Raw genomic sequence first — 13096 nt, 5'->3', positions numbered from 1 at the left:
TTGCAGTCGTTAAGAGTCGTCAACAGGCTCATCACAGCTATCTGCCAACCACCCATTCCCACCACCCTTCTGAGTAATACCCCTCCCCACCTTCTCACTATATAGAAGGGTCTGGAAACTTCTGTTTCAGTGTATCTGAAGAAGTGTGCATGCACACGAAAGCTCATACCAAGAACTGACTTAGTTGGTCTTTAAGGTGCTACTGGAAGGAATTTTTTTTTGTTTTGACTATGGCAGACCAACACGGCTACCTATCTGTAATCAGGAAGAATGTTCATCACATAGCCAATGTCGTCTAATTTCCCTACAAGCAAATCAGGATGAACACCCAATAAACAGGCGGTCTGGATCCACCCAGTGATTCTCCAGAGCTGCATACATGTCTGTGTTTATGGTGTATATATAAAAAACACAAATCTATCTCTCTCTCTCTCTCTCTCTCTCTCTCTCTCTCTCTCTCTCTCTCTGTAATTTCACAAGCCCTTGTTCTCTGCAGTGAATCTTGCTCCCTTTCCATTGGATCTTTGTTCCCCACAATCCAGCAATGAAGTATCCGTGATAAAACAATTCCAGCCAAGCTCTGTGTCATAGGCTTTATTTCATGCTGTGGTTAGAAGAGGATAAAAAAAGTGTTTTAAATATTTTATCCAAGACAAATGATGCAGTTTTAAAAAAACAAACCAGAATCCCAAAACCCAGTATTACCCTTTGTTGCCCAAATTTTAAAACCATTAAAGAAACTTCAAGGAATATGAGTATAAGCATGTGTGTGTGTGTGTGTGTGTGTGTCTGTCTGTCTGTCTCTCCCCCACCCCACCCTACACACATCCCCATCAAAATGCCCAGCTACATAGTATCAAATAATTGTAGATTTTGGAAGGGACCCAAGGGTCATCTAGTCCAACCCCCTGCACTGCAGGAATCACAGCTAAACCATCACGTCCATACAGAGCTATGACACAAACTGTGCAGTCAAGTAGGGTGTGTGTGTATGTGTGTTTAAAACAGGTGCAGATTGAAGAAAGAAAAGTTCTCAGAACTGCGAAGAAATGGACTGCCAGCCAGCTAGCCTTTTAATAGTCCAATCACAGATAAAAAGGTTTTCTATTGGGTCCTTAAAAGCCGGTTAAAATTCAGACCATGCAGAGCTCCACCCTTGCATTTTTGCTCCACTTTTAAGCATCTCTCCCCACAAACACCCGGCAAAGCAATTATTCCCTGGCGACACACACCAGATTAGTTTGGATCAGACCCTGATGCACCAGGTGCTTTTTTTTTTTTCAGGCCCCAATCCAGGACTTATCCTTCTTGAAACTGGAAGATGACACGACGGATGAAGAAGTGAAACGCCTTATTGTTGCGCAGGATTAGGCAGCTGTGGAGCCTTGGCAGGAGTTTCATGCCAAACTGGGGAAGACTGTGGCATCTGACTCGCTCTGTGGAGACTAAAGAGGGGGAAACAAGCCAATAAAAAGGGGTGGTGGCCAACTGCTTTGCTGTCTCAGTGACAGAGGAAGGGAGAAGAACAATCCTCTCTATAGTCGGAATATCCATCTGGCTTTGGATGTGCTGTGGTTAAAAAGTTGGCCCTGAGTAAGGCCCTTCCATTAAGAAGCTCTGCTTTACCTCAGAGGATCTCAGTTGCCTGTTGCCCAGCCTGCCTCCATTTTGTGACCCTCACATTGTGTAAGCCACCCAGTAGATGACATTGACTGCTGCAAAGGCTGCTGGGAAAACTGCCCTAGCATATATGTCAATGGTATCTGCATCAATGGGCTTGAAGAGAGACTTCAGGCCATTTTTCTTCTCGGGTTTAGTCTCCTGTTGCTTCTTGGTATCTCCCGCTTCCACTTCCACTGACCCAGGCAAGTTTTTAGGGACTCTGTGATGCCTGTTGGAAACAGCAAGTTCCTGGTTGACGCCCGCTATCGAGAGGGAAAACATAACAATGGCGTTCTTCACGTTGACCTGAAATGAGAAGCAGAAGATGATCAACATGTTTGTAGGCCAGGGGATGGGGATGGGGAACCTGTGGACCACCAGATGTTGCCATCCCTCCCTATAGGCCTTGTTGTCTGAGGCTGATGGGCCAGCAACATCTGGAGAGCACCATGTTGGTTATCGCTGGTGACTTACCTGTGGCCCACCAGATGTTGCTGGATTGCAACTCCCATCGTCACCAATTACTGATAGTACTGATGTTGATAGGAATTGGAGTCCAGTAACATCTGGAGGGGAACAAGTTCCCCATGCTTGAATTAGGTGGTCATACTATTATTATTATTAAAGATTTTCTTGTTTTACAGAAGTATGTGTAATGTCTCTCGTATTTTTTCCGTGTAACATTTTTACAAATCAGTTTCATTTGTTGAGACATGGGGGGGGAGGGGGGAGGTGGGGAAGATGGGGTGTGTGTGGTTGGGTGGCGATGTTTCTATTTTGCTTAATATATGTAGGGTTTGGTGTCAGCGTTGCTCATGCAGGTTCTCTGCTGTTCATTTGTGTTTCTTTGGAGGTGAGAGAAGTTGGGGTTTGCCTAGGGTGTGGTTGTTTGTTTGTGATTGGCTGTGGTGATCTTTGTTTTTGTGTGTGAGCAGGGTGGGTGGGTGTTTTGGATCAGGTTAGCCATATTGATTTGTATGCTGTTGGTGGATTATTGTCATTGTCTTGTTATTAGGTGGTCATACTGATATCTGTGGGACTTTCTCCAAGTAAGCATGTTGGGCTGGCATCCGCTCCTGGCATCCTTGGAGAACTGCCAGGGCTTATTGCTGACACCTGCCTTGACTCTCCCTTAAATATTTTCCTCAAGACAGCAGTAAATCACACGGAGTAAGTAAAGTTAACTCTTTATTAGAAAAAAAACAGGATCTGCAAAGGAGGGCCTTTTGGCCTCCCTCATCCCACTCTCCTGCTGCAGATTCTAGTTCTGATTCTGGACTGCTCTCTGCCCCAGACTCCCCTCTCTCACTAAGCCCTGTTACCACTGCAGCTACAGACCTCTCCTCCCAGTTTCTTCCTCTTCTCCCTCTGACCACACATCGTCGTCCCACCACCAAACCCCTTGCTCTGAGCCTTCTTTCCATGGGGGTTCCCCCACTGGTTCCTGCTACCATTCCTCTGGGTCCAACCAGTCCATGGCAGATAGGTTTATATGATCAGAAAGTGGCTTGCTTCTCCCATTACTCTTTCCCACCCCACCCCCTTTTTCTTGCCTGCATGGCTGGAGAATGCTGGACCACACATTTCAGCCCAGTTCTACCAAATGGGTGGATCAGAGTCTGAACCCACCAGAGGCTCTTACTGACCTCTTCTGCCTGCCTGCTGGTCTTGATCTTGTCTTTTTGCTTCTTCATGTAGTCTGCATTGAAGTGAGCAAATGCATATTCCACCAGTGCGGCAAAGACAAACACGTAACAGATCCAGAAGTACACATCCAAGGCCTTGATGGCTGAAGCCCGTGGGAGTGAAGACCGAGCACTCACCATCAGGGTGGTCATGGTGAGGACTGTAGTTATGCCTGAAAGAAACAAGGTGTGGGGAGGATGTCCCAGCTAGAGTTTAATTCTGTTTAGTCCAAGGCTGGGAATAGCTTTTTTCAGTCTGAGGGCCACATTCCCATCTGGGCAACCTCCCAAGGGCCATATGCCAGGGGCAAAAATGGGTGGAGCAAAGAATGCACATTTCACCTTTGAACAGTAGGCCATATTCTATACTCACTCACATAAACCACTCTATTCCTCATACAGGATAAGCATTATCAGAGTTCACGTTCCAGCCAGGGAAAAAGCACCAAAGGGTGGTGCAAAGCAAGGCTGGTGAGGCATTTGGCATGGGAAGAGTCCTGGGGAGAGTAGAGAGAGTCAGGACTGTGCCCTGGAGGGCTAGAGGGCTGCATTTGGCTCAAAAGTGAACAAGCACCCAGTGCAGCAGCTTCACGCCAGACATTATGCTCGACTAGTGGTGGGGGAAGAAACACCAAAAAGGAAAGGCAAATGTGTGAGAGATTAACAACCAAACCTAACAAATGCATATTCTTGCTAGTTATCATGAGAAGGGGCCAATACCACAGAGCTGTATTGCTGATAGATAGATACTCAGGCCATAGAAATACAATTGGTAGAGAGGGCTCTGTGTGATGTCATTTCCCCCTCCTCACCTAAAGAGGAAAGTTCATATAGTACTTCCTGATCCTTTCTCTTTCTGTGACCAGCCATGAGGGCAGATGTGCCCTGTGCTTGCTCCAAATTTAGCCACATGCCTGAAGCTGGTTATACTGTAAATATAAGTATTTTGCCTGCATAGTTTTTATTGCTACTGTTGTTGTGAACCAATGCATGATTATAAAGTAAGTACAGTACATCTTTTTTTTAAACTTACTTTACAAGTTGTTGCCTGATTCTTTGTAAAATGGGGTAAGAAAGGGAGAACAAGCTTACTTCATAGCTGGACTTGCTCAAAAACATGGTTTTATAGCCTAATTCCTATGCTTTTAATTTGGCTGCCAATGATGGGATTTTGAAACTGTTCAACCACACATATGGGCGCCTGGAGGCATAAATTCCGATTAATATAGCCTCACCTACCCATTAAAGCCCATCCCACAAAATGCTCATCCCACTTCTGTGGGCTTTAACACCCTACAATAGGTCCCCAGCCATCAACAATACACTTTTACCTAGCGAGACTCGGGCAGGCACGGCTGACTGACTGATCCAGAAAGAAACCCATGACATGGCGACCAAAAGGATGGAAGGCACATAGGACTGGATGATGTAAACACCTCGATTCCTCCTCAAGTGGAAGTGGAGGCTCAGCCGGGGGAATTGACCAGCTAAACGAAGGAGACAAAAAGGCAAATGTATTTATTTACATCTTACCTTTCTTACAAGGAGCTCGAAGTGGCTTGCATGGTTCTCTCCCCCATTTAGCTCAGTTTTATCCTCACAACAACCCTGTGAGGTAGGCTAGCTCTGAGTAGGACTAACATTTGCATAACCCCCTTTTTGGGGGGGGGAGTATGTAAAAATGCACATTTTCATGTGAAATCCATTTTCATGGGAGGGGGGATAGCAGAATGATGCAGTCTTATGGATGAACAAGTGCAGAACTGATGCTGACCCAAAATAGACTTATCCATTCATTCCTAATGGCACTGTATAAATAAAAATGTAGTTAATTGATTTTAAAAGGTGTCTGTCCCTCCCCTGCCACCACATTTATATTATTCAAAAGAGCTCCCCCAGATGTGGGAGACCCTGCTGAATTGGGAGTTGAACCCTGGGTTGGGTCTCTCCACAGTTCTGGTCCAAACCAGGTTTTATTTGTAAGGGAAAAAATATATGTAGATTTAACTTGCAAAGATCAATTAATCAACTAAAATGCATATGATTAAATTAATATTACTGTAGTGGAAATTGATGCAAATGTGTATATTACGTGTGAATGCACATGTTTGTCAAAACTGCACACAAAAATGTGCACATCATTAGAATGCTGATGAATTATCATGAAGATTTTTCTTTTTAAATCTCAAATTGCTCAAAAATGTGGAGAACTAAATTTAAGTTTGGAAAGATCACAATATCAAGAGGTCTTTCCTTCCCTAACTCTGGGCAAAACCTAGTTGGATGTTACCCAGTCCCATCCCTGCAAGGCTTTTAAAAGGACTGGAAGCTTTGTTTACCAGATTTGAAGTTCATCACTTCTGTAGCAAACCGGTAATTGGTGATGGTGAACTGAGCGAGCTGCAGCTTATCCAGTCCATGGATCTGATCCTGGTTTTCAGACCAGTGGTAGACAATATCCTCTGAGGAGTAGCCATCTGTCAAAAGAAACTGAATAAATACAGGGATACGGGGAAAGATAAGAACATGCTCAAGATGAAACACTCAGAATCCATGGCCACAGTTCTCTTACTGGTCCCACTGGTTAATGCTTTCTGGCCCACTTCAAACCTAATGAACCCAGTTCAGTGTATCAGAGCTAACCAACCTGGAAACAAGCAAGGTGTTCTCATGCTTCTCTTCCCATCACCCACCCCTTTTAAGAAAATAGTAAAGGTAAAGGGACTCCTGACCATTAGGTCCAGTCGTGGCTGACTCTGGGGTTGCTGTGCTCATCTCGCTTTATTGGCCGAGGGAGCCGGTGTACAGCTTCCGGGTCTTGTGGCCAGCATGACTAAGCCGCTTCTGGCGAACCAGAGCAGTGCACAGAAACGCCGTTTACCTTCCCGCCGGAGCGGTACCTATTTATCTACTTGCACTTTGATGTGCTTTCGAACTGCTAGGTGGGCAGGAGCAGGGACCGAGCAACAGGAGCTCACCCTTAGGCAAAACTGCATTAAAATGTGTGCATTAAAAGAAACTCACACAAAAATGCATGATGAATTTTCATGATGACATTTTTTTTTAACTTAGAGAATCGCAAGCTAATGCATAGAGGATTGGAAAGACAGAAATATATGAGCCAACTGGAATGTATGCAGGGGACGATGACTAAGGGCCCATCCACACTACTGGTTCTCCTGCACCCAGAAAGCATGGGTCTGGTTGACCCGGACTTTCTAGGCATGGGTCTGAGCTGTTTCCTCCTTGTCACACTCCTTTCCCAGGCAAAACCCACTCTTTAGCTCTAGATCAGAACTGCAATCTGTGGAAAACCAGGTTGCCATTTGCTCCAATTGAGTGCTAAAGAGCGGTCATCCCTGGGGAAAGTAGTGGGACAAGAGGAAGTGTGGATGAGCCCTAAGTTGATAAAGGATCTGGAAACCAAGCCATATGGAGAAGAGTTGAGGGAGTTAGGTATGTTTAGTCTGGAGAAGAGAAGACTGACAATTACTTGCCACTGACAGTGGCACTATTACTTCAAGGGAAGTAATAGTGCCACTGTATTCTGCTCTGGTCAGACCTTACCTGGAGTACTGTGTCCAGTTCTGGGCACCACAGTTCAAGAAGGACACTGACAAACTGGAACGTGTCCAGAGGAGGGCAACCAAAATGGTCAAAGGCCTGGAAACAATGCCTTATGAGGAACGGCTAAGGGAGCTGGGCATGTTTAGCCTGGAGAAGAGGAGGTTAAGGGGTGATATGATAGCCATGTTCAAATATATAAAAGGATGTCACATAGAGGAGGGAGAAAGGTTGTTTTCTGCTGCTCCAGAGAAGCGGACACGGAGCAATGGATCCAAACTACAAGAAAGAAGATTCCACCTAAACATTAGGAAGAACTTCCTGACAGTAAGAGCTGTTTGACAGTGGAATTTGCTGCCAAGGAGTGTGGTGGAGTCTCCTTCTTTGGAGGTCTTTAAGCAGAGGCTTGACAACCATATGTCAGGAGTGCTCTGATGGTATTTCCTGCTTGGCAGGGGGTTGGACTCGATGGCCCTTGTGGTCTCTTCCAACTCTATGATTCTATGATTCTATGACAGGCGATATGATAGCCATCTTCAAATATCTGAAGGGCTGTCACGTGGAAGATGCAGCCAGCTTGTTTTCTGCTGCTCCAGAGGGTAGGACTCGAACCAGTGGATTCAAATTACAAGCAAGGAGATGCCGACTAAACATTAGGAAGAACCTTCTGACAGTAAGAGCTGTTTGACAGTGGAATGGACTTCCTTGGAAAGTGAAGGGCTCTCCTTCATTGGAGGATTTAAAGCAGAGATTGGATGGCCATCTGTCAGGGATTCTTTTTTTTTTGTGATCCCTGCATCGCAGGGTGTCTACTAGATGACCCTTGGGGTCTCTTCCAGCTCTACAATTCTATGATTCTATGAAAAATAAGAAACTGATATTGGCAGATTCACCCACCTCTTCCCTACCCCAACATTCACAGGAAAAGGCAAGGTATATATTAAGAAATAAAATTACAGCTTTTTCTGTAAGAAATAAATATTTCTGCAAGAAATAAAATTAAAGCTTCTCTTCACTTGTGCAAAATTGCTACTCACTTGAGCAAAATTGCTACTCTTCAAGTGCTTGGCTCACCTGTCCATTTTCTACATCAACATCCCCCTCCCCACAAAACAAAACTCCTCGCTTGTCTTTAAACCGCCCCCACTCCCATGGAGAACCAACTTTCCTTTTTTTAATCTGTTTTAAGAGGCTTCATTTCTCCTTGTGATTATTGCTCTATAAACACAATCTGCAAAATTAAATTAAAATCCAAGCCCTCTGTAAAAACTCGCCAGCAGACTAAAATTTTGCCGCCTCATTCTCTGGCTGCCTCTGCATTTACTGATTGCATAAGTAAAAAGAACTGCAGATTGCTATATTTGGTGGGATAAAAATGTATTGTGCTTAATTGCTCAGAAAACAGTCAGTGCTAAAAATGAAATGAAAGGGAGGAGGAGGAGGAGGAGGAGGAGGAGGAGGAGAAAACTTGCACCAGTGTACAATCCGCTCTAATGCTTTCTAGTGCACAGCTATTCAGGCCTAGAGAAATAGCATCCAGGCCATCCTGGCATTAAACTGTGTGCAACAGCGTTTCCATGGTGCCATCAGGCCATGCATAGCACCATTTAACCTGCCATCCCACCACCAGCCAGATTTCAGAAGCTCTGTGACGAAACCACATTTAGACAGAGTTGCAATGTGGACATTTGCTGTAAGCTGCCTTGAGTTACAGGAAGCCCACTAAAAACGTTCAAATAAACTCCAGGTAGGGCCAAATCTGTTAATTTCGGTTTCTTCTTTTTCCACTCTTTAAGTACAGTTATCCACATTTCCACGTTAGTTTGGGATAAAACAAAAACAAGTCCGTGAAAATTTTGCAGCATTTCAGGGCGAATCTTTCCTAATATGCACATTTCTGCAAATGTCAGGGATGTTGGGAGCTGTATTCCAGCCACAGCTGGAGCACTAAAGGTTATCCTTGCATGCTCTAGATGCCGTTGGACTCCAACTCCCATCAACACCAGACAGCATAGCCAATGGTCAGGGATGTTGGGAGCTGGGAGAGCTGTGCTTTCCCTGCTCCTGCTCCAATAATTAAGGGGTTTGCACTCTGGGCCAAGGCTACCCTGTGAGAAGGAAATTATCTCCTCCACTCCCTGCTCTCCCATCTGAGAAGCCCTTTTTAAAATAGAAAACCTCAGAATTGAACTCACAGCTCTCCAAATCAAGCATGCACTCCTGCTCATCCATAGGGTACTTGGTAAGGTCCATGTCACAGGCCACCGTTGAGGTGATTCTATCCAAAATGAAGACAGCAACAAAAACCACCATTACATATAGGCTAACATTTGCCATTAAAAATATTATTATTATTATTATTATTATTATTATTATTATTATTACTGTTTTATACTACAAAACAACAAGAAGCAGTGTTAAAACAAAAACCCACCCTCCCACCATTTTTTAAGACATGAGTCTGGATTACATCAGAACTTTTATCCCTTAAATTGTCATATTTCCAGTAGGGTGGCAATTTCTTTTACTGCCTGCAATGATAGCAAACAAAACTTTATAAAGTGGAGAAGGTCCTGCGTTCTCCTCCTCTGCACTGCACATAATAAAAGCATGTTAATCTACCCAAAATGTGCCTTTTCAATTCATTCTCCTTGCTATTTTTAGTTTAGTGGTTAATTTTTCTGTTCATGCAAAATTGCCAGGCTTTTTAAAAATACCTTGTGGTAAATGTTGCACCTTCTAATAATTTCCAGTATCTAGTTATTACTAGCCTGGCTGCTGCTAAAAGCTGGATGGTGATGATGATTTGACTACTACAATTTATTACTCACTCTTCAGCCTAAGGTTGCAGTTCAGGTTGCAACAATTAAAACATAAGATTCTTAAATAACGCCATCCCACCCTACCTGGCCAGTTAAAACTTTAAAAATGTGCTTAAAATGCAGGGTCATATTGTCTCATAGGTAAATTTTATGTAATGCAAATTCCAGGCCTTTTACTGTGTTTTGTCCGGTTAGCTCCCTAATATCTTTGAATAATTCCCCTCAGAATGTGGCTCCCCTATTGCAGGTCCGCCACATGTGCTTATATGAACCCAACACCTGAGCAGCCCCTCCAACAAGTTGGTGGGGCAGGCAGCACTAATGGTGACTGGTGAGTTGGTGACTTTCTGCTTCTCAAGAGCCTCACCAGCCTATACAAGTGCAAGTAAACATCAGCATGAACTACAGATCCTTCTGAATCTAGTGGAACCGCACAAGGCTGATCAAAGGCCAACTGGTAGCTGCCCACAGACACACGTGGCCTGAACTATATGCAGCACTTGGGAAACCACCTAAAACCCAGCAAAGGTTGCCATCTAATTACCCAGCACAAAAGGTCACTCTTCCTCATGAAGTTTCTGTTTTACCTGATGCTGTACAGAATGACTCCATCAGGCTGCAACCGGATGAGCTTGTTCTCCACAGTGACGTCATGGAACCAGGCAGACTTGGCATTGACGATGAAGGTATCCGGCAGCCACAGCTTATCCACAAAGCGACTGTCCAAGCCCAGGGTTTCGTTGGTGTGATTGTACGACAGCCGGTCATCGCGCCAGCTTTGATGCAGGAAGACTGTCATTGTGTATTCCTGAGGACAAGAATCACCACCACTGGCTGCCATTAAAATTTCCCACAATTCCATAATCTGGAGAAACATATATCTTTATTCCCCACCCATCACCACCCCCGAAAAATGTTGGATCTTACGACACGGCAGCGTTATTTTTCTTCAAGCGCCAACTTACCATATTGACTTCTGATATGTGGTCAATGCTGGCAACTTCAATGGCTAGAGCAACGTTAACAGGGGGGCCTGAATTAGGGGAAAGAAAAAAAGAGGGGGTTATTTAATTTTATTTATGAGATTTCTTACTCCCCATTTCACCATAAGGTCCCAGGGCAGGTTACAACAATAGAATATTAGCTTAGCCTTTAAAAAGGAAAAAAAACCATCACTATTATAAAGCAAGGGAAACCTTTCAAAACAGTACACAAAAGTTTACATTCAGCAAAAGAGGAGGGTCCCACAAAGCAAAGCACGTTAACTGCAAGAAGCCACAGGCCAGGATAAAGTGATGTGTACTGTACAATGAAGAGGCTCAGTGAAGATATAATGAAGGCATGTCCACGGGGAGGCAACTTCACAATTTAGGGGCTACCACAGAGAAGGCCCCTTCCGTCCCGGGCCACCAATGCCCCGCTTTTCTGAGGGTAGTGAAACTACCAAGAAAGGCCAAACTGGCAATTCTTAACATCCCGGGAGATTGGTGAAGAGGCAGTCTTTCATATATTTGAGGCCTACCTAAATCTTCCAGGGGTCCGTACTTTGAATCAGGCCCAGCAACAAACTGGTAACCCGTGCAGCTTTTAAAACAGGAGTTACACAATTTGCAAGTAGAACCCCCGTCAGTGAAACTGAGGGAATTGTGACTGCTTCTCCACCTGCCACCTGATGGTGTCCAAATGGGGGCTTTTGTGCCATTAACAAAGCCTAAGGGCCAAACTACGCATGATTATTCTTCTTCATTAAATTTGTAGACTGCTCTTCATCCGTAGATTTTAGGGTGGTTCACAGCATAAAAATACAAGATAGCCAACACAAAATACTTAATAAAAAAAGGAACAAATAAAAACAAGAACAAAGCAAAGCCCCCTCTCCTCCACCTATATTCGGAAGCTGGTGCCCTTACCTCATCCAACTTTGTCATTTGATTGGACAATGGCAATTTTTAAAAGCCATGGTTCCAGGACTTTCTGAAAAGCTTAAACTGTTAATACTCACGTTTCAGGTTGGTATATTGTTTGGCAACTGCAAAACCCTCCACAACTATCCTATACAGGCTCAGACTTATACTGGCTACTTAGTTTTCACCTCCACAGCCTCACATGTGGTTTCCAGAGTTAACCCAAGTGTTAACACTTGTTGTGTTGTCATTGTCACTATACATCAGATACACGTTTAGGCATGTGGAGAAAAGACTGTCCGGTCCTGATCCATGGCATATCCACCAATCCAAATCAGGAGCCTGTGGTAATATTCTGTTGAAATTTGCCCCGTAACCACAGATATATGCTTCCTTGCTGCAATGCAAATTGTTTCATGGTTTGTTTGTTTGTTTGTTTGTTTGTTTGTTTGTTTGTTTGTTTGTTTGTTTGTTTTAAAAAATGAGCCATATCCAGCTTAGGCCCCATCTGCACTGTACATCTTAAGAAGTAAAATACAACTTTAAACAGTCAACAACTTCCTCCAAAGAAACATGGGAAGTGTAGTTTGTTAAGGGTGCTGAATGTTTCTGGGAGAGCCCTATTTTCCTCATGGAGCTACAATTCCCAGGGTGGTTTTAACGACATCAGCCAGAATCTTACCTCCAATTCCAGGCCTGAAATTTCTTGCATACCCTTTCATCAGGTCGTCCAAATTGGGCAACCAAGATATTTCTATGTTTGACCCGATGTAATCTCCAATGTCGTTCATAGCTCTGTGTTGTTGTTAAAAAAGAGGGGGGGGGGGGGACATGTCATCAGAACACAGGAATTTGCCAAGTTATTCCAAGTCAGGCCATTGGGTAACTGTAGGTCAGTACAGTGGTACCTCAGTACTTAATTCGTTCCAGAGGTCCGTTCTTAACCTGAAACTGTTCTTAACCTGAAGCACCATTTTAGCTAATGGGGCCTCCTGCTGCTGCCGCGCCGCCAGAGCACAATTTTTGTTCTCATCCTGAAGCAAAGTTCTTAACCTGAAGCACTATTTCTGGGTTAGCGGAGTCTGAAACCTGAAGCATATGTAACCTGAAGTGTATGTAACCCAAGGTACCACTGTACTATCCACACTGGCTGGCAGTGGCAGGAGTCTGTGTGTTGGGGCAGGACTTTTGCAGCAGGAACCTGTTGTACCTGAGAACTTTACCTGTGCTCTGTTCTCCCTCTAGACAAGTAAGAGGAATGATAAGGGTTCAAGGACACATTTCAGCTTGCCAAAAACACTCAAGACAGGGCAGGCAAGGGGTGTAGCCTAAAAAGAGAGGGTGTGGCTTTGGGGACAATTCTGAGAGCCAGGGCGTGGAGGGCCACATTTGACATCTGGGCCTGAGGTTCCCCATTCCTGTCCTAGATAATTCCTCTGACTACCGATTGCAAAGGGGG

At 44.3% G+C, this 13096-nt stretch overlaps 1 protein-coding gene across 1 annotated transcript in view; it reads right to left on the bottom strand.

Moving 5' to 3' along the window:
- Nucleotides 1–579: 579 nt before the first annotated feature.
- GABRD (gamma-aminobutyric acid type A receptor subunit delta) overlaps nt 580–13096 on the bottom strand; it is a 34008-nt gene continuing 21491 nt past the window's right edge. The window contains exons 2-9 of the mRNA XM_083752712.1: nt 12320–12432; nt 10699–10766; nt 10321–10541; nt 9107–9189; nt 5687–5824; nt 4679–4834; nt 3309–3520; nt 580–1968 (exon numbers count right to left, since the gene is read on the bottom strand). Coding sequence (XP_083608838.1) covers nt 1678–1968; nt 3309–3520; nt 4679–4834; nt 5687–5824; nt 9107–9189; nt 10321–10541; nt 10699–10766; nt 12320–12432 — 1282 coding nt within the window. The 3' untranslated portion in view covers nt 580–1677. The remainder of the gene's footprint in view (nt 1969–3308; nt 3521–4678; nt 4835–5686; nt 5825–9106; nt 9190–10320; nt 10542–10698; nt 10767–12319; nt 12433–13096) is intronic.

The sequence above is a fragment of the Podarcis gaigeae genome (genome assembly GCF_964106915.1).
Source record: "Podarcis gaigeae genome assembly, chromosome: 8".
Lineage (NCBI taxonomy): Eukaryota > Metazoa > Chordata > Lepidosauria > Squamata > Lacertidae > Podarcis > Podarcis gaigeae.
Note: the sequence above shows the minus strand (reverse complement) of the source record. Positions and strands in the feature narration are given on the sequence as shown.